At 53.9% G+C, this 23,223-nt stretch overlaps 1 protein-coding gene across 1 annotated transcript in view; it reads left to right on the top strand.

The window, feature by feature from the left end:
- Positions 1-22,917, top strand: part of dhx16 (DEAH (Asp-Glu-Ala-His) box polypeptide 16) — a 54,281-nt gene extending 31,364 nt beyond the window's left edge. The window contains 17 exon segments of the mRNA XM_030103508.1: positions 16,851-16,961; positions 17,086-17,201; positions 18,155-18,231; positions 18,234-18,364; positions 18,441-18,506; positions 18,508-18,540; positions 18,767-18,919; positions 19,335-19,475; positions 19,561-19,723; positions 20,118-20,236; positions 20,819-20,886; positions 20,955-21,121; positions 22,013-22,036; positions 22,039-22,172; positions 22,258-22,348; positions 22,351-22,430; positions 22,518-22,917. Coding sequence (XP_029959368.1) covers positions 16,851-16,961; positions 17,086-17,201; positions 18,155-18,231; positions 18,234-18,364; positions 18,441-18,506; positions 18,508-18,540; positions 18,767-18,919; positions 19,335-19,475; positions 19,561-19,723; positions 20,118-20,236; positions 20,819-20,886; positions 20,955-21,121; positions 22,013-22,036; positions 22,039-22,172; positions 22,258-22,348; positions 22,351-22,430; positions 22,518-22,646 — 1,803 coding nt within the window. The 3' untranslated portion in view covers positions 22,647-22,917.
- Positions 22,918-23,223: the final 306 nt, after the last annotated feature.

Below are 23,223 nucleotides of genomic sequence, written 5' to 3'. Positions count from 1 at the left end.
TTTTTGTCTGGATCGAGTCCAAAGAGGGTTCAGACAAACATCCAGTCGCCTCCTGAGGCCTCCTCCGATATTAAACTGAAGATCTGTTTTATCGGTGGCTCGTCGGGACCAGGCGGTCTGTAGACGTCCAGGAGGGCAGCGTCTTATGGTCAGAGAATCCTCTGGCCGGTCAGGACCGTCCCGTCTGCTATCTGAGATATGAACTGAAAGTTTTCTCTATTTGAGATCAGGATTGTGACGCCTCTTATTTCCTTTTTGAAAAGATGAATAATACGAATTTCTAAATCCTAATTTTTCAGTTTTTTTCTAACTGGGGAAGGTGTGTTTCTCTGCTTTTTCCCTTTTCGTTTCACCAATTGTCTTTTTTCTTTTGACAGGATTATGTAACGCGTTCACGTTAAAGGTGCATTAAGGAGTTTTTCAACCTTAAAAATACTTATTTTCCACCATAAATATGTTCCACATTGTTAATGATGTGTACAATGTGCCCTGACATATTCATTACCAGAACCTCTAACAGGCTAAACTGTCACTTGAAAGTCACAGTGCCGGTCCGGCTCCAGAATTTTTTTGGGGAGAATTTGAAAGGAATGACGTAATGCGCGCTCCGGCTGGTTAGGTTTCGTTTTGTCCGCCATTACTCCGCCAGATGCTTAGTGAGCAACAACTGAGCAGGATCTTCCAGGAAGTCAGAACAGACTGGCTTCCAGCACTGCAGCTCCACACAGACTCCACCAGGGAGAGGAAACTTGAATCTTACTCGAGCGCTACTAAACGAGCGAGGAAGGAGATAGATAGATAGATAGATAGATAGATAGACAGATAAAAACTTTATTAATCTCCCAAGGGAGAAATTCAGGTGTCCAGCAGCACACAAATCATTTGCACGCCAGTAAATAACAACAGTACAATAAGTAGGGCTGCCACAAACGATTATTTTGGTAGTCGACTAATCACCGATTATTTTTTCGATTAGTCGACTAATCACATAATATGTAAATTAAGTGTAAAACATAGTTTATCACACCACCATGAAGCTGCTCTTTATACATATATATATATATATATATATATATATATATATATATATAAAACCATAATTAGTTTTCAGCTTTAAGTGCTTAAGGTATATGTTAAGTAAAAGTAGACAATTCAGATGATAGTTTATTAAACCTTTATTGAAACATGCAAAAAACACTTAACTGTGTACCATAAAAATAAGAAAAGGCATTTTCCCAAACAATTCAAAAATAAATCCTTCAAGTTAATTTTTTTTATTTCCTTAATTTGTGTTTGGTATCAAATGCAGCCGCAACAATGAGGTAACCTGTAACAAAGGAATTATTCAAGTTTCCATCTCACTTACTCAGACCACACAAAAGTGCATTTTGTGTTCGGTGCTCATCAACTGTTTTCAACTTCATACTCCGACTCTACATCATGCCAAACTATACAAGGCTCTTGTTCATGGCCAGGAAAGTCAGCATCTCTACATGCGCTGGAGACAAGCTTGCTCGCTTTTGGGAGCAGATGTTCCCTGCTGCAGAGAAAATCCGCTCCGATGGGGTGGAGGTTGCAGGGATGCACAGAAACGACTTGGCGAGTTTTGATAGTGTGGGGAAACGCCCCTCATTTTCACTCCACCATTTCAGTGGTCTACCGTTTTCGGAAGTGAGTCCTCTCCAAAGTACAGCCGAACTTCATTTATCACAACTTGGATGTTTCTCTCGTTCTCAGATTCTCCATCCTCATTTTCACTCAGACTGTCTGTGTCCGACTGAAGAAGGGTTTCCAGAGCACTCTTTGTACCTGAACCATTGGCCCTCTGCTTTGCATCCTGTGTCTCAGTTGTTTTTGCTTCTTTGACAGCAAGCAGTTCAATCCTCCCCTGCAGTCTGATGCCATCTTCGGGAGTCAAAAACTTCAGCTTTCTGTATCTCGGGTCCAAGGCAGCAGCAAGAAGAACCGGATTTTCTTTGTCTCCTGAGATAGTGCAAATACTCCCCCATCTCTGTGTTATCCCTTTTCCTGCACTGGAAATGAAGTATTTTCCTGAGCTTGTCTCAAATTGGCTTCGGTGTACAGCCCGTGTCAGCCCTTTGACCACCTGTGGAAGATCTGAAATAGTTGTGTACTGCTGTCCACTAAGGTAAACAGTAGCAATCTCAAAAGGTGCCAACCCTTGCTTCAATTCTTCAAGCAGCTCCCACTGCTCTGGCTTCAGGTCAAAGGAGTGTTTTCCCCCTTGGAGTTACCTCGGGATCTGACAGAGTGGCAGTGACAGGCCAGTGCTGTTCAAGGAGTCTTTCTATCAAGTGGAATGTGCTGTTCCATCTTGTACTGACATCCTGGATCAGGGCATTTTGCTTCACATTCATTTGCTCCTGTTTCATCTTTAACTTGTACTGGCCAGCTCACTTCGCTTAAAGTGCTCCACAAGCTGCCTAGCAGCACCTCATGCTCTGCTGATGTTGGTTTCTTTGAGAGCAGTGTTGATTATGAGCTGGAGTGTGTGTCCAGCACAGCGGATAGAGGCCCATCCATGTTTTTCTTCAAGCAGTGGCATTGCTGCCACCATATTGGAACCACTGTCGTGAACGACTGCTTTTATCTTGGTGGGCAAGATGTCAAACTTTGCTAAAACCTCTTCCATCCATGTCATTATATTTGCACCAGTATGCCTCTCCTCAAGAGGCAAGGTGGAAAGGTTGAAGGTCTTCATCTTCCAATCTTGACTCAGGAAATGGCATGACACACCAAGGTAAGCCTCTGTTGCACGACTGGTCCACACATCAGTAGTCAGTGCAAGCAAACTGTTGATGCCCCTGAGAGTCTCCTTTACCTGAAAGACATGATTTGGAAGAATAGTAAGCAATACGAAGAAAATTAGATAGTGTTTTTTTCATTATTAACCATTTGTCAGTTTATGCATCAAGTGGGTTAAATAATAAACATTCAACATTTAAATAAAAACAAAAAACAAATTACATTGCTTGCCTTAACCATGATGAATTCTTAAGTCACTAGTGTGTGTGTGTGTGTGTGTGTGTTGTGTGTGTGTGTGTGTGGTGGTGTGTGGTGTGTGTGGGTGTGTGTGTGTGTGTGTGTGTGTGTGTGTGTGAGAGAGAGAGAGAGAGAGAGAGCTGTGATCTTTTTTAATTCTTATGTTTTAATGTTCCTTGCTTATTAAATCATATTTATTGTGTTGTTGCTTTTGCAACATTTTTTAACAGATTAATGTCAATGAATTAAATTGAAAATAGAGTGAAAGAGAGACTGACCTTCTCCAAGGTTGAACGATATTTCTGCTCCCTCAGTGTGGTGAAGTGGGATCTGCCTGGTAGGTAGTTGTCATGATAATCCGGGTTAAACTGTCTGATCATCTGTTTAAACCCTTCACCATCCACCATGGACAGGGGTCTCATGTCCGTCACCAACATGTTCAGAATGGATTCAGTCAGGACATTTGCTTGCTGAGGGGTGCAGGTAGTTGGCTTTGTAACAAAGTCGTCCATTGAAGAAGAACGTACTTTTTGGCACTGAAACATAACGTTAGAAAACATTAGCGTGACGTCACTTCTTATTAAAACACATCACTGTTATAACGTTACAGGAAACACATGAAATATGTGTGCTAAAGGCAGCTAATGAATCAAATCGTCACCGCTATTGTTAACGTTGACAGCTATGAGTAAATAGCACGTTAGCCCTCTATGCTAATATTATTAGCTTACCGAGACGACGGTCCCTCTTCATCGTTGTCACGAGCCACCACGTGCTTCCGTTTCAGGTGTTCACGCATAGCTGTTGTGCTGCCGTGGAAGGCCAGCTCTGTCCTGCAGATACTGCATTGCACCGTCTTATCTGATGTTTTCTTGTAATGTTCCCACACTATTGAGCTCCGCTGCCGCCGGTAGCCATGACACGTCGCGGCTGACACGACTGCGCATGTGTGTGAAATAGAGAAAGGCAGACGCGGCAGTGGAACGCGCCGCAGCAGTTTCGAGACAAAAAAAAAAAAAAAACCGATGCGTCGACTGTTAAATTAGTCGTCGATGATTTTAGTAGTCGACGTAATCGTGATTAGTCGACCAATCGTGGCAGCCCTACAATAAAGTAGTAATAAAGTGTTCATACTGTACTGGGCTGGACTCAGGCACATCTGTTGAACAGCCTGACTGCTGAGGGTAGAACGACCTCTGGAAGCCTCGGTTCTGCAGCACAGTGACAGCAGCCTGTTACTCTGGTCACTCTTCTGAGCTGCCACTGTCCTGCAGTGGAGGTTTGGGGTTCCTCCAGATACTCTGCAGCAGAGCCTCATCCTCCTCTCCAGGACTGCTCCAAGAGTCCACCTTCCTCCCGTCACAGAGGCACACCTCCTGATCAGACTGTCCAGCCGACTGCTGTCTCTTTCTGTCATGCTGCCGCCCCAACAGACAACCCAAAGAGAAGCACCTGCAGCAACAGACTGTAGAAAATGTCCAGCATGTCACCACACAGGTCAGAGGATTTCAGTCTCCTCAGGAGAAACAGCCGGCTCTGTCCTCTCTTATCCAGAACCCGAGCTGCTCCGACCAGTCCAGTCTGTGGTCAAGGTGCACACCCAGGTATTTGTAGGTGTGAAAAACCTCAATCCTCTCTCCGTCGATGATGACAGGTTGATGAGAGGCTTCCTGCCAAAGTCAATGATCATCTCCTTCGTCTTAGAGGAGTTCAGAATGAGACCGTTGTCGCTGCTCCAGGCGGTGAATCCCGCGACGAGCTCCCTGGACTCTGTTTCATCCCTACCCTTCACACATGCCACAATTGCAGTGTAATCTGAATACTTCTGCACACGACACGCAGCAGATCTAGTTCCCCTCTTCCGTGCACGCTAGCCACAGGCACGAGTTTTTCAATAAGCTGCATTACGCCAGAGGCCTGCAGGGGCGCTGGGGGGCGTGCAAACTCCTTAATGCAGCTTTAAGCGTGATTATTTCATATTCTGCATCAAAGTCAGTATCAACGAGAACTTGAAGAGCGTCTGTGGATTCCCTGCGATCTGCCTGGACGTTAACTTAAATCTTAAACGAGAACAAATCAGAACAAACTTCCATTTGTGAAGAATGCTGTAACGTACGCCTGTGCGGTGTGCCGGTTCGTATCGAAATCCGGTCTTTATTTCCGTTATGATATGAATATTTCATACACCGCAGCACCGGTGAACAGCCCAAGCAACCGGAACGTGCGCGGCGGTGAAGTGTTTCAGCGGGGACCCATTTCACTGCCGCGCACCAACAACACGGCGTGTTTTGCTGCCGGCGAGCGTCCCAGTGAAGAACACGCCGTGACCCAGAGGAGCTGCGCCAGACGGAGGAGCCACGTCTGTGGTTTAGGCTCTTCGCTTTAAAACGTCGGACGTGGACCGAGCTACTATCTTTGCAAATGCTGTGGAGCAGAAGTGTTAGCCGGCGGTGCTAGCACCAGCAATTAGCTTCACCACCTCTGCCGAAAACACGTTTTATAGAACCAGAATGCCATAAACTCAGACCCACAGCCTCCCGTCCGCTCAGCCTGCAGCGGCAGCCAGACGTCCACTCAGGACGCGCTCTAAAGGGACTGCACACCAGGAAGAAAGCAACGATCCAATCGCGCAATCTGGACATGAAAACAAACAGGACAGTCCTTATGACGGTGAAATGGGCGATTTAAAGCCCATCAACTGCAGTCATTATTTTCTTATTAGAGAGAAAATGTGTGTAACAACACTCTGCATGAAAAAAATACCTTCAAATACCGTGAAACCGGTATGACTTTTAGAAAACCGTGATATGACTTCGCCATACGGCCCAGCCCTAGTTTAACTTCTGTTTTTAGAGGTGAAGCCCTCCGACTGCCGACTCCCACAAGACGAACCGGAGCGTCAGAACGCAGACCCAGGGTCGGTCTGACTCTCTAACATGATTCCTAACAGGAACTGTGGCTTCACGGTGGAGTTCCACACTTCACTCCTGCTGCCTGAGCGCGCCCACATTCCTTCTGGTCTCAGATCCCCGTGGCGGCCGCCTGGCTCTCGTCAGGGAGACGTTCTCCAGTGGAATCTGGGACGAGTCGCTGTTGCAAAGAACCGTGGCCGGTCTGGAAGTGGACTCTGAGTGGGGGGGTGGGAGTCTGGAGCCGGAGAGCCTTCACAGTCTTTCTGATGGCGGTCTACGTCTTTCTTTCGTCTTTATTTCGGTTGGTAATCGCGCTCCAAGACACTCGTTTGCGTCATGAAGATTGTGTCTTCGTTTCCCAGCGAGGGCGGGAGGATCGTCTCTTTAGTTTAGACTCCAGAAAGCAGATGCGGATCCACCTTGGACCAGAGCCGGCGGGGGTTTGGCTCGATGGCCCGCGGCAGCGTCGGAGGCTGAGAGGCGACAGGAGTGACGCTGGGTTTTCAGCGAAAGGGGTTGATGATGAAATCCTGGCTATTTTCACGCGCGGTGGTCTTCAGGAAGGCCGTGGATACGTACAGATTTCTGCGCCGGTAGAGAGGCTGGTTGTTCTGCGGCGTGGACCAGCCTGCAACGCCGCTCTTCAGCCGCGTCCACACCCAACGCCATTTTGCGTCAAAGCCGCTACAACACGAGGAGTTGAACGCGCGTCAGTTTTGAGGTCCGACGCCGAACAACGCGGCTCGTTTTGATGCGACACATCTGTGGTGAGAAGGCGGGGCTTCCGGCCGTTAACTGTTAGCTTAGCATCATGCTAACCCTGCTGAGCGAGTGGTGTATGCTAATGAAGCCAGACGGCGGCGCCGTGCGTGGAGCGCCATGTGATCCACAGACGCTTGGAGTTTGCTGAGTTTCAGCGTCGCTCCAGGAGCTGCGCCAGTGTTTCCCGGCCCCGCCCCCTGACCTACGTCACCACGGAGACGCTCTCTGATTGGTTTGCTGCAAAATTGCGACGCGTCAAAAGTTCAGATTTCCCAACTTCAGCGTCGGACGCAAAGTCGCAACACGTAACAAAATTAACAAAATTGCGCCGCTGCTAGCTTCAACGCGCCGACGCCCGGACGCAGAAACCGGTCTGACGCGACAAGAACGCGCCGCGTCCGACACTCGCGTGTGTCGCTGGTGGAGACAGCGTTCCCATTTGTTTGCAATGGTATTTGGACGCAAAAATCGCGGGAAGCGTTTGGCGGAGGCCTTCCGCCTCGGCTCGTCTCCGCTCTTCCTGCTCGCCTCGGTGCGTTCTGTGTTTTCGGTCGTGGCGACGGTTCCGTCCTCCTCTGAGCCGCTCGGTTCGCTCTCCGGTCGTTCGGTGTTTTCTTCACATCGCTCGGACCGCCTGTAGCTTGGATAGCCTTCCGTGTCGACTTCTCTCCCCTCGTTAGTCCGACCCTCGCTCGGGCCAAAAGCCCGTCGGTCTCCCTTTCTGCAGAGATGTTCCTCTTCTCTGTTTCTCCTCCTTTCATGCCGTCTTTCACGCTCGCTTTTCAAAAATTGTGTATTTTTCTGGGGGAATCAGACGACCTGGTGAGCCGACTGATCGTGCTGTTACTCGCTTCTCTTCCGTCCGAGATTTTCATTTTCACCGAATCGACTGAGCAGAGAGATGAATGGAGCGTAGCCGCCTTCAGTCTTCACACTCGATCGACGGTGAAGCAAAGTCCGCTTCACATCTGAATAGCTCCATGTGACATGGACTCCACGATATGTAAAGTCATTCTGGGTAATTCTGAAGGGCCATTTATGCTCGAGCCGTCACGATTAGGAATTTTGGAGACGATTAATTGTCAGACAAATAATTGCGATTGACGAACATATCGTCTGTTTTTTTCTTTACATTCTGCTGTTATATTCTATTTAGCTTTGAATAAACACGCTTCGTGCTGCACTGAACACTTTAAGGAATAAGAGCAATAAAAATGTTGAAGACATGAGGAACTCCTCCGGTCCTGAAGAGGATTCCTGTCACAGCTGAACCTGAGGAAAGTACCGTGCGGTCAGACAGAAGCGTTTCTCTGACTTCTTAGTCGATGAACAAGTTCAGATCAGCGTTCAGACGAAAAGTATCTTTGACTTCCGCAAACAGATTCCATCAACACAGAGGCAGGGACCGAAAACCAGCCTTCAGAGTCAGTCGGTACCAACGGAAACAAACCGACAGAACCACGGAGACACAGTGTGTCTTTTTACCTTTAGGTTTTGAAAAAACAGATGGCGGCGGCAGTGAGCGACGGTCTGTTCTGGGTCTTTTCAGAAACAGGAACAATGTTTTCACCTGTTTGGCTCTTCGGAGTGAAAACAGCTCAGGCCATTTTAAATGACAAAACACTTCAATGTTTGCTGCTACAGTATGAACACTGTGTGCTGCTCAACAGAAAACTTCAAGTGACAGCCAGGTGCCCCCCCCCCCCCCACAAAAAAAAAAAGAAGAAAGAAACAACCAAAACACTACAGCCTTCCTGAACCAGATCCAGATCCCTGTCGGTCAAGGTTTTCACTCCTGGAAAGGAAACTAACATCGCCCTGACTTGGCCCGAGGCAGCGTGGCCGTGTTCCTGTGGACCGACCTCCAGACGACGCAGCGAAGCTCCCTGCTGCTTCTCCGCCGCGCCGCCTTCCAGGGAGCGGTCAGAGGATCAGATGAGGGCGGCTGGAACTCTTCCTGCAGCAGGTACCGTCTCAGTCCAGGTCCAACCTGAAGTCTGGGGTCCAGCCTGAAGTCTCTGGTCCAGCCTGAAGTCTGGGGTCCAGCCTGAAGTCTCTGGTCCAGCCTGAAGTCTGGGGTCCAGCCTGAAGTCTCTGGTCCATCCTGAAGTCTCTGGTCCAGCCTGAAGTCTCTGGTCCAGCCTGAAGTCTGGGGTCCAGCCTGAAGTCTCTGGTCCATCCTGAAGTCTCTGGTCCAGCCTGAAGTCTGGGGTCCAGCCTGAAGTCTCTGGTCCATCCTGAAGTCTCTGGTCCATCCTGAAGTCTCTGGTCCAGCCTGAAGTCTGGGGTCCAGCCTGAAGTCTCTGGTCCAGCCTGAAGTCTGGGGTCCAGCCTGAAGTCTCTGGTCCAGCCTGAAGTCTGGGGTCCAGCCTGAAGTCTCTGGTCCAGCCTGAAGTCTGGGGTCCAGCCTGAAGTCTGGGGTCCAGCCTGAAGTCTGGGGTCCAGCCTGAAGTCTCTGGTCCAGCCTGAAGTCTCTGGTCCATCCTGAAGTCTCTGGTCCAGCCTGAAGTCTCTGGTCCAGCCTGAAGTCTCTGGTCCAGCCTGAAGTCTCTGGTCCAGCCTGAAGTCTCTGGTCCAGCCTGAAGTCTGGGGTCCAGCCTGAAGTCTCTGGTCCAGCCTGAAGTCTCTGGTCCAGCCTGAAGTCTCTGGTCCAGCCTGAAGTCTCTGGTCCAGCCTGAAGTCTCTGGTCCAGCCTGAAGTCTGGGGTCCAGCCTGAAGTCTGGGGTCCAGCCTGAAGTCTCTGGTCCAGCCTGAAGTCTCTGGTCCAGCCTGAAGTCTGGGGTCCAGCCGCCCCACTCTGCTGTCCTGACGGAGGAGCAGTCTTCCTCCGGCTCGCTCGTGTCGATGATCTCCTCCAGACTGATTCTGGTGCCGTCAGCCCCGGTCTGGGCTCCTCGCGCCGCGGGCCGAGGAACGTGGCCTTTGTCAGAAGTTCCCGTCGTGGAGGTGCTCTCGCTGCTCAATCAAGGACACATTTCTGTCCTGACGTCTGTAGCGTAGTGAGCTCTGATCTGGGTCTGGCCGCAGTTCTTTCAGAAGTTAGCTCAGGTTGGCGCTGTTCCCCCGATGAGACGTCGGTCAAGCCAGCAGGCGCTTTCGGTGCTGCGGCGGCGGGTCCAGGACAGCAGCGTCCAGCCCGGTCGGTTCCACGCTGTTTCTCATGGAACCCCGTGGTGGAGCAGGAAGACAGGACTGTTCAGACGGTTGTTCGTCGTTCCAACATAACATTTCATCTTAATAACAACCCAACATGAATTCAAACATCATACGTGCAGCACTTCAGATGAATCGCAGCTCCAGTCCACATTTCCAGTAAAGCCGAATCTAACTTGTGTTTGCAAATAGTTTCTGTAGGAACTTTACTTTCTTCTGTCTGGACTCAGAAGTAGTACACCTCCTAATAAAGTCAAGTACTGATAATTATCTAAATGAAAACTTTGTGGGATACTCTGCCATAGAAAATGTTATTTTGAAAGGAACTGAAGGTTTCTGACGGATCTGAAGAGGTGTACTAATTCATGCTGAGTGCTGACATGAATGGAGAGAAAAACTTTTTCCAGACTTCCTACACGGAACCTGCTCGCTGTGTGTTAGTGTGTGTGTTTACAGAGTGTGTGCATCGTGTTTGTTACAGCTTATAATATATTAACAGCTCACCAGAGCTGGGCTGCGTTGGGGAGGCCGGCGTCCTGCTGAGCCTCCTCAGGTCTCCTCCTGGTCCAGACCAGAACTCCTGCTCAGTCCCCAGGCTCCTCTGGTTGTGTCCTCGTCCCTCGCCGTGGCGCTTTGGACGGCCAGAGGGAGGTCGTGTCCTCAGCGGGTCGGCCGGGGCTTTAACCTTCGAGGCGTCCGTCAGCGGCGACGCCGGAACGTTTTCTGCTGTGAGCCCGGTCTGCCAGAGCGAGCCGAAGGGTTCTGCAGGACCGTCTGCCGTGCGCTGGTCTGGGGAACAGCTGGACCGCAGAGTCCAGCCCGCTGCAAGGCGGCGGGCCGTACGGCGGTCATTTCAGAGCTGGACCAGGGTTGTTAGTGGGTCAAAATGAAGCTGGCTGAACTCCTTGAGGACGTGGTCCTTCACGTTGCGGTCCAGTCTCGGTGCGGCGGTCTTGGAGAAGTGTCCTGCCTGCTGGTCGGCTGCTGGTGTGTCTGCTGTACTGAACGTCCGCATCTCCGTAGCGACAAACTCTGTCCGTCTGTCCATTACTCTGTCCATCTCACGCTGTCCCGTTGATACTTGCGTTGTCGTCCAAAAGATTGAGAAAGAGCCAGTTGACGCGGCGGCGGCGCCCCCTGGTGCTGGTGGGTCTTCCCAGGTCGGGCGTCTTGCTGTGGATGGCGGTCTGGCTGCCGTCGTGTTGGCGCTCTCTACCGCCACTTTCTCACAGCAGAGTTTACGCTTCGCTTCCTGCACGTCACGGGGCTGAAAACCGAAATGCATCCACAGCGCGTGCTGGTGCGTGGCTCTGAACCAGGACCTCCTCTTCCTCCATGTTGTTAGCGTAGCCTCGCTAACCGTCCAGCCGAGGCGGGCTGCCGGCGCTCCACCAGGACGGCGGGTTCTGAGTTTTATGCAACTTTGTGGGATAAAATAGATAATTCACGGTAATCGTGAATATTAAAAATATTCAGTTGCGATATGTAAAGTAATGGCGATTGGTGAATATTGTAATAATGGTGACAGCCCGACGTTATGCAGCTGCAGCGGCATCTACCCATTATTTCTCTTTTATTTAAGGCTACAGTGCGTAATAAAGCCGGCGCTTCCACATGACGTACAGCCCGGTGTCCCCAGTGTCCCCGGTGTGTCCCCGGTGTGTCCCCGGTGTCCACCCCCCAACCTGCCCTCGGTGATTTGCGTTTCCACAGCGCGAATCACCGCTGCAAACGGTTTTTATTCTGTGTGAATCAGGACAGGACTCTTCCGAAGAGGAAATTATTGTTTCCTTTTTTTTGTTTTTGCACAGAAACGCAAACAGCTGATTAAAACGGGAGACGAGGCGCCTGCTGACCGGTAACGGACAGGTCAGAGGATGAACATACCCGGCGTTGTCCGCTGGTCTCCAGCAGCTGCTGCTTGATGAAAACCAAGTTTACACACAAAGTGGGAGAAGCGCCGAGGCAGAGCCGCCAGGACAGGAAGGTGGCCAGAGCGACAGGAAGTGTGTCAGAGCGACAGAAGTGTGTCAGAGCGACAGGAAGTGTGTCAGAGCGACAGGAAGTGTGTCAGAGCGAAGTGTGTCAGAGCGACAGGAAGTGTTCAGAGCGACAGGAAGTGTGTCAGAGCGACAGGAAGTGTGTCAGAGCGAAGTGTGTCAGAGCGAAGTGTGTCCAGAGCGCGACGGGAAAGTGTAAGTGTGTCAGAGCGACAGGAAGTGGGTCAGAGCGACAGGAAGGTGTGTCAGAGCGACGGAAGTGTGTCAGAGCGACAGGAAGTGTGTCAGTGCCGCAGCCTTTACTGGACCGTGATGTTGGTGCAGAAAGAAAGTTACATTTTTTCACCAGCAGGACTGATAAACACACACAACACAGCTAATTGAAGAACTCACCAGGACGTACATGAACTCTCTCTCTGTCCTCTCTCTCTCGTCAGGTCTCCTCTCTCTCTCTCTCTCTCTCTCTCTCTTTTAGAATGCACAATACAGCCACAGCTGTGTTTTACCTTTGGATAATCTGATGAGCACTACATTTCCTGAGTAAAAATATGTGACTCAAAATGACTTCAGACTTTATTTGGGAAGACAGTGTCCAGCGAGTCATAATTCTCAGCAGTATTATCTTCCTCGCTCTGCCTCGCTCTGCCTGTTGCTGTGAACCCTCCCGTCCCCCTCCCTTCTTGTTGTGACGTAAAATGCGTCATTTCCTGCCCAGTGGCGAGAATGTCGCCGGCCGACACGCAAGAGCAAGAATTATATATATTGAAAAAATCCTGCAAGATGTTAGAGGAGCCGATCGGTTTAATCTTAGACCCTCCAGATAAACGCCAGCACAAATTCTTGATGATGCGTACTTAAATCCCAGATTATGCGAGTTAAAATGCTTGATTATGCAAATGAATATGCGGGTTTTTATACCATTTTATACAATTTTAGCAATTGCTAAAACCTGTGATAAAGTGTGTGTGTGTGTGTGTTGTGTGTGTGTGTGTGTGTGTGTGTGTGTGTGTGTGTGTGAAAGCCGTCAACAAGCTGTTTCAAATGAACTGGTGTCCTTGTTAGCTGGTGACTGACTTCCTGTAGCACTTCCTGCTGCTGCTGCTCGTAGCCCAGATGTTGAAATCAGACTCATTAAAGGTCTGAACGCTTTTTGTCTGGTTTTTAACATCTATCAGCAACAAGGGACTGAAAGAAACCCAGTCGCCAGTTAACAGGGAAACCAGTTCTTCCAAAACACCGGCTCCTCTCCGGGTTCTGGACCTCCTCCTCCGCTAGCTAGCTGCTGCGTTCAGCAGCGGAGACAGCTGGACTCAGGAGACACTCAGGAGACACTCAGGAGACACTCAGGAGACACGTGAAGGAAGCGTGGACTATTTGCACATCGTTCACTTAAAGAACTGTTCATCAACGAACGACTCGTTCATTGAACGTCAACAGCTCTAACCAGCGAGACCATTTCTCTTTTTTTCGCAGTAAAATGTGAAGATTAATTGCGGGAATTATGCGCCCTTTTGGAAAATATGTGGCCCCCGCATAATCAGCGGCAAAAAGGGTGATTTATGCGTGAATTCATGCAATCGCATAATCCGTTTTCTGGAGGGTCAATAATCTGCATTTAGTCATCTCCACTAGCAGTGGCCTGGCTAAAACAGACATTCAGAGACATTTAAAGTGACTCACTACAGCTTTAAATCAGTGTAACCTGATGTTGGACCAGAGGAAGTGAGCGGCCGAGGGCCGCGGACACAAACACTCAGCCTGGAAATGTACAGGAGTTAGTCGTCAGCATAAAGAGAAGCCCGCCCAGCACAGCGGTGAAGACCTCCGCAGCTGGAACGTGGATCCAAGTACAAATCGAAGCCGTAGGCGGCGAATCCAGCAGCCTGGTCCCAGAAATGAGTCTTTAAAACCACATTTCTCCAGAGTGCAGCACAGGTGATCCACTGGATCCCACCGGAGGCGTGCCGCATCTCGGACACCAGATCCGGGACACCAGAGGTGGACGGCTTGAAGAGAGCACTGACACGGCGCCCGAGCGCCTGATTCCAATCAGTCCAGTTTGATCTGGGAGGTGATTGACGGAGGACAGATTCCGTACGTGGAGCTCGTCCTTCGGGAAGGATTTTAAAATGAATCGAGCCGATCGGTCGATGTCTGTCCTGAGAAGAACAGAAGTGAGAGAGTTGGACATCTGGTGGTTGGCTAGTGCCAATCAGAGCAAATCCACCAGGACTGGGACACCGGACCCTCTGTGTCCTCCGGCAAGCCGCCAGGCGCACACTGTCCCTCCTCCAGCGTCCCTCCCGGTCCTCACACTGTCCCTCCTGGTCCTCACACTGTCCCTCCTGCAGCGTCCCTCCTGGTCCTCACACTGTCCCTCCTCCAGCGTCCCTCCCGGTCCTCACACCTGTCCCTCCTCCAGCGTCCCTCCAGGTCCTCACACTGTCCCTCCTCCAGCGTCCCTCCCGGTCTTCACACTGTCCCTCCTTCAGCGTCCCTCCTGGTCCTCACACTGTCCCTCCTGCAGCGTCCCTCCAGGTCCTCACACTGTCCCTCCTCCAGCGTCCCTCCCGTCTTCACACTGTCCCTCCTCCAGCGTCCCTCCCGGTCTTCACACTGTCCCTCCTCCAGCGTCCCTCCTGGTCCTCACACTGTCCCTCCTCCAGCGTCCCTCCCGGTCCTCACACTGTCCCTCCTCCAGCGTCCCTCCCGGTCCTCACACTGTCCCTCCTCCAGCGTCCCTCCAGGTCCTCACACTGTCCCTCCTCCAGCATCCTCCTGTCCTCACACTGTCCCTCCTCCAGCGTCCTCCTGGTCCTCGCACTTGTCCCCTCCTCCAGCGTCCCTCCCGGTCCTCACACTGGTCCTCCTCCAGCGTCCCCTCCCGGTCCTTCACACTGTCCCTCCTCCAGCGTCCCTCCCGTCCTCGCACTGTCCCTCCTCCACGTCCCTCCCGGTCCTCACACTGTCCCTCCTCCAGCATCCCTCCCGTCCTCACACTGTCCCTCCTGTCCTCACACTGTCCCTCCTCCAGCGTCCCTCCCCGGTCCTCACACTGTCCCTCCTGCAGCGTCCCTCCAGGTCCTCACACTGTCCCTCCTCCAGCGTCCCTCCCGGTCTTCACACTGTCCCTCCTCCACGTCCCTCCCGGTCTTCACACTGTCCTCCTCCAGCGTCCCTCCTGGTCCTCACACTGTCCCTCCTCCAGCGTCCCTCCCGGTCCTCACACTGCCCTCCTCCAGCGTCCCTCCCGGTCCTCACACTGTCCCCTCCAGCGTCCCTCCAGGTCCTCACCTGTCCCTCCTCCAGCATCCCTCCTGGTCCTCACACTGTCCCTCCTCCAGCGTCCCTCCTGGTCCTCGCACTGTCCCTCCTCCAGCGTCCCTCCCGGTCCTCACACTGTCCCTCCTCCAGCGTCCCTCCCGGTCTTCACACTGTCCCTCCTCCAGCGTCCCTCCCGTCCTCGCACTGTCCCTCCTCCAGCGTCCCTCCCGGTCCTCACACTGTCCCTCCTCCAGCGTCCCTCCCGGTCCTCACACTGTCCCTCCTCCAGCGTCCCTCCCGGTCCTCACACTGTCCCTCCTCCAGCGTCCCTCCCGGTCCTCGCACTGTCCCCCTCCAGCGTCCCTCCCGGTCCTCGCACTGTCCCTCCTCCAGCGTCCCTCCCGGTCCTCACACTGTCCCTCCTCCAGCGTCCCTCCCGGTCCTCACACTGTCCCTCCTCCAGCGTCCCTCCCGGTCCTCACACTGTCCCTCCTCCAGCGTCCCTCCCGGTCTTCACACTGTCCCTCCTCCAGCGTCCCTCCCGGTCCTCACACTGTCCCTCCTCCAGCGTCCCTCCCGGTCCTCACACTGTCCCTCCTCCAGCGTCCCTCCCGTCCTCACACTGTCCCTCCTCCAGCGTCCCTCCAGGTCCTCACACTGTCCCTCCTCCAGCGTCCCTCCCGGTCCTCACACTGTCCCTCCTCCAGCGTCCCTCCAGGTCCTCACACTGTCCCTCCTCCAGCGTCCCTCCCGGTCCTCACACTGTCCCTCCTCCACATCCCTCCTCCTCCCACACGCCCCCGGTCTCACACTGTCCTCCGGTCCTCACACTGTCCCTCCTCCAGCGTCCCTCCCGGTCTTCACACTGTCCCTCCTCCAGCGTCCCTCCCGGTCTTCACACTGTCCCTCCTCCAGCGTCCCTCCCGGTCTTCACACTGTCCCTCCTCCAGCTCCCTCCCGGTCTTCACACTGTCCCTCCTCCAGCGTCCCTCCTGGTCCTCACACTGTCCCTCCTCCGCGTCCCTCCCGGTCCTCACACTGTCCTCCTCCCGCGTCCCTCCCGGTCCTCACACTTTCCCTCCTCCAGCGTCCCTCCGGTCCTCACACTGTCCCTCCTCCCGCGTCCCTCCCGGTCCTCACACTGTCCCTCCTCCAGCGTCCCCCTCAGGTCCTCACACTGTCCATCCTCCAGCGTCCCTCCTGGTCCTCACACTGTCCCCTCCCCAGCGTCCCTCCTGGTCCTCACACTGCTTGCTGGTTAGCATAGCAGGCCTTCCCTGGAGCTCGGCTAGCTGATTAGCCTGATCGTATGCCGTTAGCTCGGTGGTCTGCTCCCGTCGCACGTGAGCTTCGGGTTTAGCGTCCAGACGTTCCAGAGCAGCAGAGACGACCGAGTCGATTCGGAGGCGATATCAGTGATGTCGCCTCGTCACAGCATAGTTTTCATCCCGCCAGCGTGCTGAGCTCGTTAGCATCGGAGGCGCGAGAATCCGGCTCCGGAGCGAGTCGGGCCTTCGCTCGGCTCGTCTCAGCCGTCTCTGATTTTGGACAGGTGGACATTGTCGTCGTTACAGCTGAGCCGAAAAAAATCCCGGGGATGAAAAGAATCTTTTTTAAAACGCCGAATATCAGCAAACGCTGCAAATTCAGGCCTGAGGACTCTGAAAGTCACAGTTCAGGAAAACCACGGCAACGCACTGCTCCACCTCCCTGTGCCGCCGTTTGACCTTCAGGTGTTCTGATGTTTGACCTTCAGGGTTTCACCAGAGGAGGGATGAAGATCGGCTGCACTCAGCCTCGCCGGGTTGCCGCCATGTCTGTTGCGGCTCGAGTCGCCGAGGAGATGAGTGTGAAGCTGGGAAACGAGGTGAGTGTCCCCCCCGTCCCCTCGTCCTCCCCGCTCGCCCCTGTCCCCCCGTCCCCTCGTCCTCCCCATCCCCCCGTCTCACCCCGTCTCACACACACCCCCCCCCCCCTCCCGTGTCCTCCAGGTGGGCTACAGCATCCGCTTCGAGGACTGCACGTCGGAGAGGACGCTGCTCAAGTACATGACGGACGGCATGCTGCTGCGGGAGTTCCTCACAGAGCCCGACCTGGCCAGCTACAGGTCAGAGGTCACTGCGTTTCACTTCCTGCTTCCTGCCTGCAGCCGGCTTCTACATATGTACATAAACTCTGCCCCCTGGCGGCCATGCTAATCAGAGCTAATGCTAATCAGAGCTTCTGCTAATCACAGCTGATGCTAAAGCTACCCACTGTGTGTCTGGAGTCGGTTCACATTATGAACAATACGGGAAACTCTCAGCTTGACAGATAATAACCAAGCAGAGGAGCTAGCAGCAGGAGCTAGCAGCAGGTAGCAGAGGAGCTAGCAGCAGGAGCTAGCAGCAGGTAGCAGAGGAGCTAGCAGCAGGTAGCAGAGGAGCTAGCAGCAGTTAGCAGCAAGAGCTAACAGCAGGTAGCAGAGGAGCTAACAGCAGTTAGCACCAGGAGCTAGCAGCAGGTAGCAGCAGGAGCTAACAGCAGTTAGCAGCAAGAGCTAACAGCAGGTAGCAGAAGAGCTAACAGCAGTTAGCACCAGGAGCTAGCAGCAGGAGCTAGCAGCAGGTAGCAGAGGAGCTAACAGCAGGTAGCAGAGGAGCTAACAGCAGTTAGCAGCAGGAGCTAGCAGCAGGTAGCAGCAGCAGGTAGCAGCAGGTGCTAACCAGCAGGTAGCAGAGGAGCTAACAGCAGGTAGCAGCAGGAGCTAGCAGCAGGTAGTAGAGGAGCTAGCAGCAGGTAGCAGCAGGAGCTAGCAGCAGGTAGCAAAGGAGCTAACAGCAGGTAGCAGCAGGAGCTAGCAGCAGGTAGCAGAGGAGCTAACAGGGAGGTAGCAGAGGAGCTAACAGAAGGTAGCAGCAGGAGCTAGCAGCAGGTAGCAGAGGATCTAACAGAAGGTAGCAGCAAGAGCTAACAGCAGGTAGCACAGCAGGTAGCAGCTGAAGCTAACTGGAGCTAGCAGCAGGTAGCTCAGGAGGTGAAGTGTTCTAAAGTCCAGAACGTTCCGCCGTCCCCCTGCAGTGTGATTATCATCGACGAGGCCCACGAGCGCACGCTGCACACCGACATCCTGTTCGGCCTGATCAAAGACATCGCCCGGTCCGGGCGGACCTGAAGGTGCTGGTGGCCAGCGCCACCCTGGACACCGAGCGCTTCTCCGCCTTCTTCGATGACGCGCCGGTGTTCCGGATCCCTGGCAGGAGGTTCCCCGTGGACATCTTCTACACCAAGGTGGGCCGGGCTCCGCCTCAGGTGTCCGCGGCCGTCCTCCTGTCATGCTAATGCTAACGCTAGCCCTGGTGTCCAGGCTCCGGAGGCGGACTACCTGGAGGCCTGCGTGGTGTCGGTGCTGCAGATCCACGTCACCCAGCCGCACCGGGGACGTCCTGGTGTTCCTCACTGGCCAGGTACCGCTGCCCGCTGCACCCTGTCCTCCACCCATTCTTCCAACTGTCCTCCACCCTGTCCTGTCCTCCACCCTGTCCTGTCCTCCACCCTGTCCTCCACCCTGTAAACATATATGTTGTTACACATATAGTTGTTTCATCCTCTCTCCACCCGTCTCTCTCTCTCTCTCTCCACCCACGTCTCTCTGTCTCCACCCGTCTCTCTCTGTCTCCACCCGTCCTGCAGGAGGAGATCGAGGCGTGCTGTGAGCTCCTTCAGGAACGTTGTCGTCGTTTGGGTTCTAAGATCGCAGAGCTGCTGATTCTTCCGATCTACGCCAACCTGCCGTCCGACATGCAGGCCAAGATCTTCAACCCCACCCCGCCCGGAGCGCGCAAGGTGTCCACAGCGCTAATGCTATCGCTATCGCTGCTGACGTCGCGGCTAGCACTGCTAACGCCTCGTCTGCCGCTGCTGAGGCTAGGGCTAGTGCTGCTAAACGCTATGGCTATTGCTGCTGACACACCCATTACCGCTGCTAATGTTGCTAATGCTACAGATAGTGCTGTGGCTAGCACTGCTAATGCTATGGTTAGCTCTTTTAATGCTGTTTGTGGTTTTCGCAATGTCCATCTATGCTAATGCTACATCCAGCTCTTTTAGTTCTCAGGCTAAAAGATGAGATGCTAATGCTAAAGTTTAAAGGGCTATTGGAACAGCCAGACAGCAGCTCTGCTAATGCTAAAGCTATTCGATGCTAATGCTAAAGCAGCTTTCTGGGGCTGATGCGGATCTTCTTCTTCTGCTCTTTCAGGTCGTCGTCGCCACGAACATCGCAGAGACGTCGCTCACCATCGACGGCATCATCTACGTCATCGACCCCGGATTCTGCAAGCAGAAGAGCTACAACGCCCGGACCGGCATGGAGTCTCTGATCGTCACCCCCTGCTCCCGGGTCCGCACACACACACACACACACACAATTCTCACTCCACAGTCCTAAACCCTAACCCTGTGTGTGTGTGTGTGGTGTGTGTCAGGCCTCGGCCAATCAGAGAGCGGGCCGTGCGGGCAGAGTGGCTGCTGGGAAATGTTTCCGTCTCTACACGGCCTGGGCCTTCAAGCACGAGATGGAGGAGACGACCGTCCCCGAGATCCAGAGGACCAACCTGGGCAACGTGGTGCTGCTGCTCAAGAGCCTGGGTGAGGGGCGGGGCCTGAGGGAGGGGCGGGGCTGGGTGAGGGGCGGGGCCTGAGGGAGGGGCAGGCCTGGGGAGGGGCATGGCCTGGGGAGGGGCGGGGCCTGGGGAGGGGAGGGGCCTGAGGGCGGGGAGGGTGGGGGCCTGGGTGGCTGTAAGGGGGCGGGGCCTGTTCCTGGAGGACATTGCTCCACTGTCGGCTTCCAGAAGCTTCCTGGGCTTGCACCAGTAACTTGGGGGGGCGGGGCTTTAGCAGCCAGTCAGTAACGTGCACGGTCCGTGCACTGGGAGCAGTTTTGGGAATGGGAAAGGGGAATGAAACTGACAACCTCTGGATTGCCCGGGGGCCGCGTCTCATCTGCCAATCACCTTGAAGCTCCGCCTTCTTCCTCCTGCAGGCATCAACGACCTGATTCACTTCGACTTCATGAACCCGCCCCCCCACGAGACCCTGGTCCTGGCTCTGGAGCAGCTCTACGCTCTGGGAGCGCTCAACCATCTGGGGGAGCTCACCAAGGTACCCACAATGCACCGCTGCTCGCCACTCACATCAAGCAGGCTGAGGTTGAGCTGATGCTCTCTGATACAGGAAGTGACAGAACCGTTCTGTTTGATCACTTCCTTCCTTCTTCAGATGTTTTTCACCGCTCAGGCTCAAAGCATCAAGTGTCAAACTGGGAACATGAAGAAGTTAGTAGATTAAAAAAAATCAGGTCTCTTAAGAGGCGGGGCCGTGTCTGTAAGGGGCGGAGCTTGTCTTTTTCAGGGGGTCATTTCATTTCATATCTGCTTTCGGTCGATGGGGATTCCGGACCGTTCCAGACGGTAGAGCAGGACTGATCCCCTCCGGCGCCCCGGGTCTCATTAAAGACACTCAAGAGACGGAAACGGTCGAGGACGTCCCAGAGAGACGTAATGTGGCCCCGCCCCTGGTCCTATCAGGACTTAAGACTGGAGTAATGTGGCTCCGCCCCCTGATCCTCAGCACGGCGGCATTTTGTAATAATTGGAGGTTTGAAATCCTCTTTGATCAGGCCAGAGAGCAAGGCATTAGAGGAATCTGCCCGGCAGCAGTGTGATGGGTGGTGTCTGGTTGCAGCTGGGCCGGAGGATGGCGGAGCTGCCGGTCGACCCCATGCTGAGCAAAATGATCCTGGCTTCAGAGCAGTGAGTCCGACGCCACGACGCACTCACACAGACGGGAAGTCCCGCCTCTCACTTCCTGTCTGCTGCAGGTATAAATGCTCGGAGGAGGTGCTGACCATCGCCGCCATGCTGTCCGTCAACAACTCCATCTTCTACCGGCCCAAAGACAAGGTCGTCCACGCCGACAACGCCCGCATGAACTTCGTGGTTCCAGGCGGAGACCACCTGGTTCTGCTCAACGTCTACACCCAGGTTAGCATGTTAGCATCACAGCTAGCATCACAGCCATGGCCGCGGGAACGTATTCTCAGCAGGGGTGCTGAGAGAAAAACAAGGCTCAGCGCCGGAGGTTTCATCCAACGGTGGGGGTGGGGGGGGGGGGGGGGGGGGTGCACGAGCGTGGCACAGGCGCCCTCATCCAACGGGGGGTTACCAGCAGTGCACGGATTACAGTCAGGTCGGCACCAATCCAATCCAATCCGGCCTCGACTGGATTTTTTTTTTTATCACAATACGGCTGCGGCGCCACGATTTGCAGTTTTATAATTGTAATACAGGCGACTGGTTTGATCAAACGCCGCCTGGTCACATGATCTGATCACATGACCAGACAGCCGCTCGTAGCTAAGCTACTCGGTTCAAACAGACCGTCAGACATGAAGCTGCAGGTCCGTCCTCCACCTCCAGCCTGTCAGCCTCCATCATCTCACCGTTCGTCCTCCAGCCTCCGCCTGCTGCGTGAGGAGAAGCGGCGCACGAAAAAAAAACGAGGCTTTTGGCCGAGTTGGTAAGCAGCTTACTGTCAAGTCGGCACCGAGCAACTCGGCCACTTGAGAGCCCCCCCCCCCCCCCCCCCCAGTGAGGCCGACCTGACTGTATCCCGCGGCGCACCAGACAAGTTTACCGGGATTTGTTTTTCATCGTGACAAATACAATATGTGGCGTGACTGCGTGATAAACAGAGGGTGCTGCAGCCCCCCAGCCCCCCCACTGCCCGCGGTCATGATCACAGCTAGTATAGCATCACAGCTAGTATCATAGCATCACAGCTAGTATCATAGCATCACAGCTAGCGTCACAGTTAGCATTAGCAGATTCAGTTCAGTTTGTAATGTAAATTAACCCTGGTGCCCCCCCCCCCCCACAGTGGGTGAGTCAGGGTTCTCCACTCAGTGTGTTATGAGAACTTCATTCAGTTCCGCTCTATGAGACGGGCGCGGGATGTCCGGGACCAGCTGGAGGGCCTGATGGAGCGCATCGAGGTGGAGGTGGTGAGCTGCAGCGACGACAACGTGCCGATCCGCAAGGTGGGGGACCTGCTGGTCCAGATGCAGATCCAGATCCAGATCCGGTGTGTGTCCCGTGTGTCTGACACCCCCCCCCTGCCCCCAGGCGGTGACGGCGGGGTACTTCTACCACACGGCCCGGCTCAGTAAAGGAGGCTACAAGACGGTGAAGCAGCAGCAGACGGTCTACGTTCATCCAACAGCAGCCTGTTCGAGGAGCAGCCGCGCTGGATCCTGTACCACGAGCTGGTCTTCACCACCAAGGAGTTCATGAGACAGGTACCGGGGGGGTCCCACCCACAGCCCAGCCGGCTCAGTGCAGGACGCGGTATGTTGCTCTGATCGCTGTTTCCTGCCCCCCCCCAGGTGGTGGAGGTGGAGAGCAGCTGGCTCCTGGAGGTGGCCCCCCACTACTACAAGAGTAAAGAGCTGGAGGACAGCAGCAGCAGGAAGATGCCCCGCAAGCAGGGCAAGACCAAGGAGGAGCTGGGCTGAGGGCCCGGGGCCAGACGGACCCCCGGACCCCCCCCGGCCCCACCCATACCCACCCAGACCCCCCCCGGCCCCACTGAACCCCCAGCAGACAGCAGGCCCTGCCAGCTCTCCACAGCAGAAGGACCATCAGGAGTCGCTCTGCCGTCAGCAGACCAATCACAGACTGAGTGGGCGGGGCCTGATGCAGAGTGACAGTCTGTGGGCGGAGCCAAGGCCTGATGGAGCTTCTCCTTTTTCTTCCTCCTGTTTCACAATAAAGGTCTTTTTGAGATTTTGTGTTTGAAACAAACATGAAGGAGGAAACGGTGCTGAAGGAGGTGGGGGGGGGGATGGAGGAGGAGGAGGAGAGGAGGGGTGGCGGGGGGTGGAAGGAGGTGGAGGGGGTGGAGGTCTGTCCTGATTGAAACCAGAGGTGGAAAAGTGCAAAGAATTTGTAATTGAGTAAAAGTATCTTTACTTTGCTTAAAGGAATAATCTGAAGATGTTGGACCCACGCCCTATCCCTGTCATTGACAAAGTGAGATAAGCTCATAAATACCTTTGTTGTGTCTGTGCGTCCAGTGGCTGGATCCCAGCT

Source organism: Salarias fasciatus, chromosome 11 (genome assembly GCF_902148845.1).
Source record: "Salarias fasciatus chromosome 11, fSalaFa1.1, whole genome shotgun sequence".
NCBI classification, from domain to species: Eukaryota; Metazoa; Chordata; class Actinopteri; order Blenniiformes; family Blenniidae; genus Salarias; species Salarias fasciatus.
The sequence above is the reverse complement of the archived record's forward strand: the minus strand, read 5'-3'. Positions and strand labels throughout refer to the sequence as shown.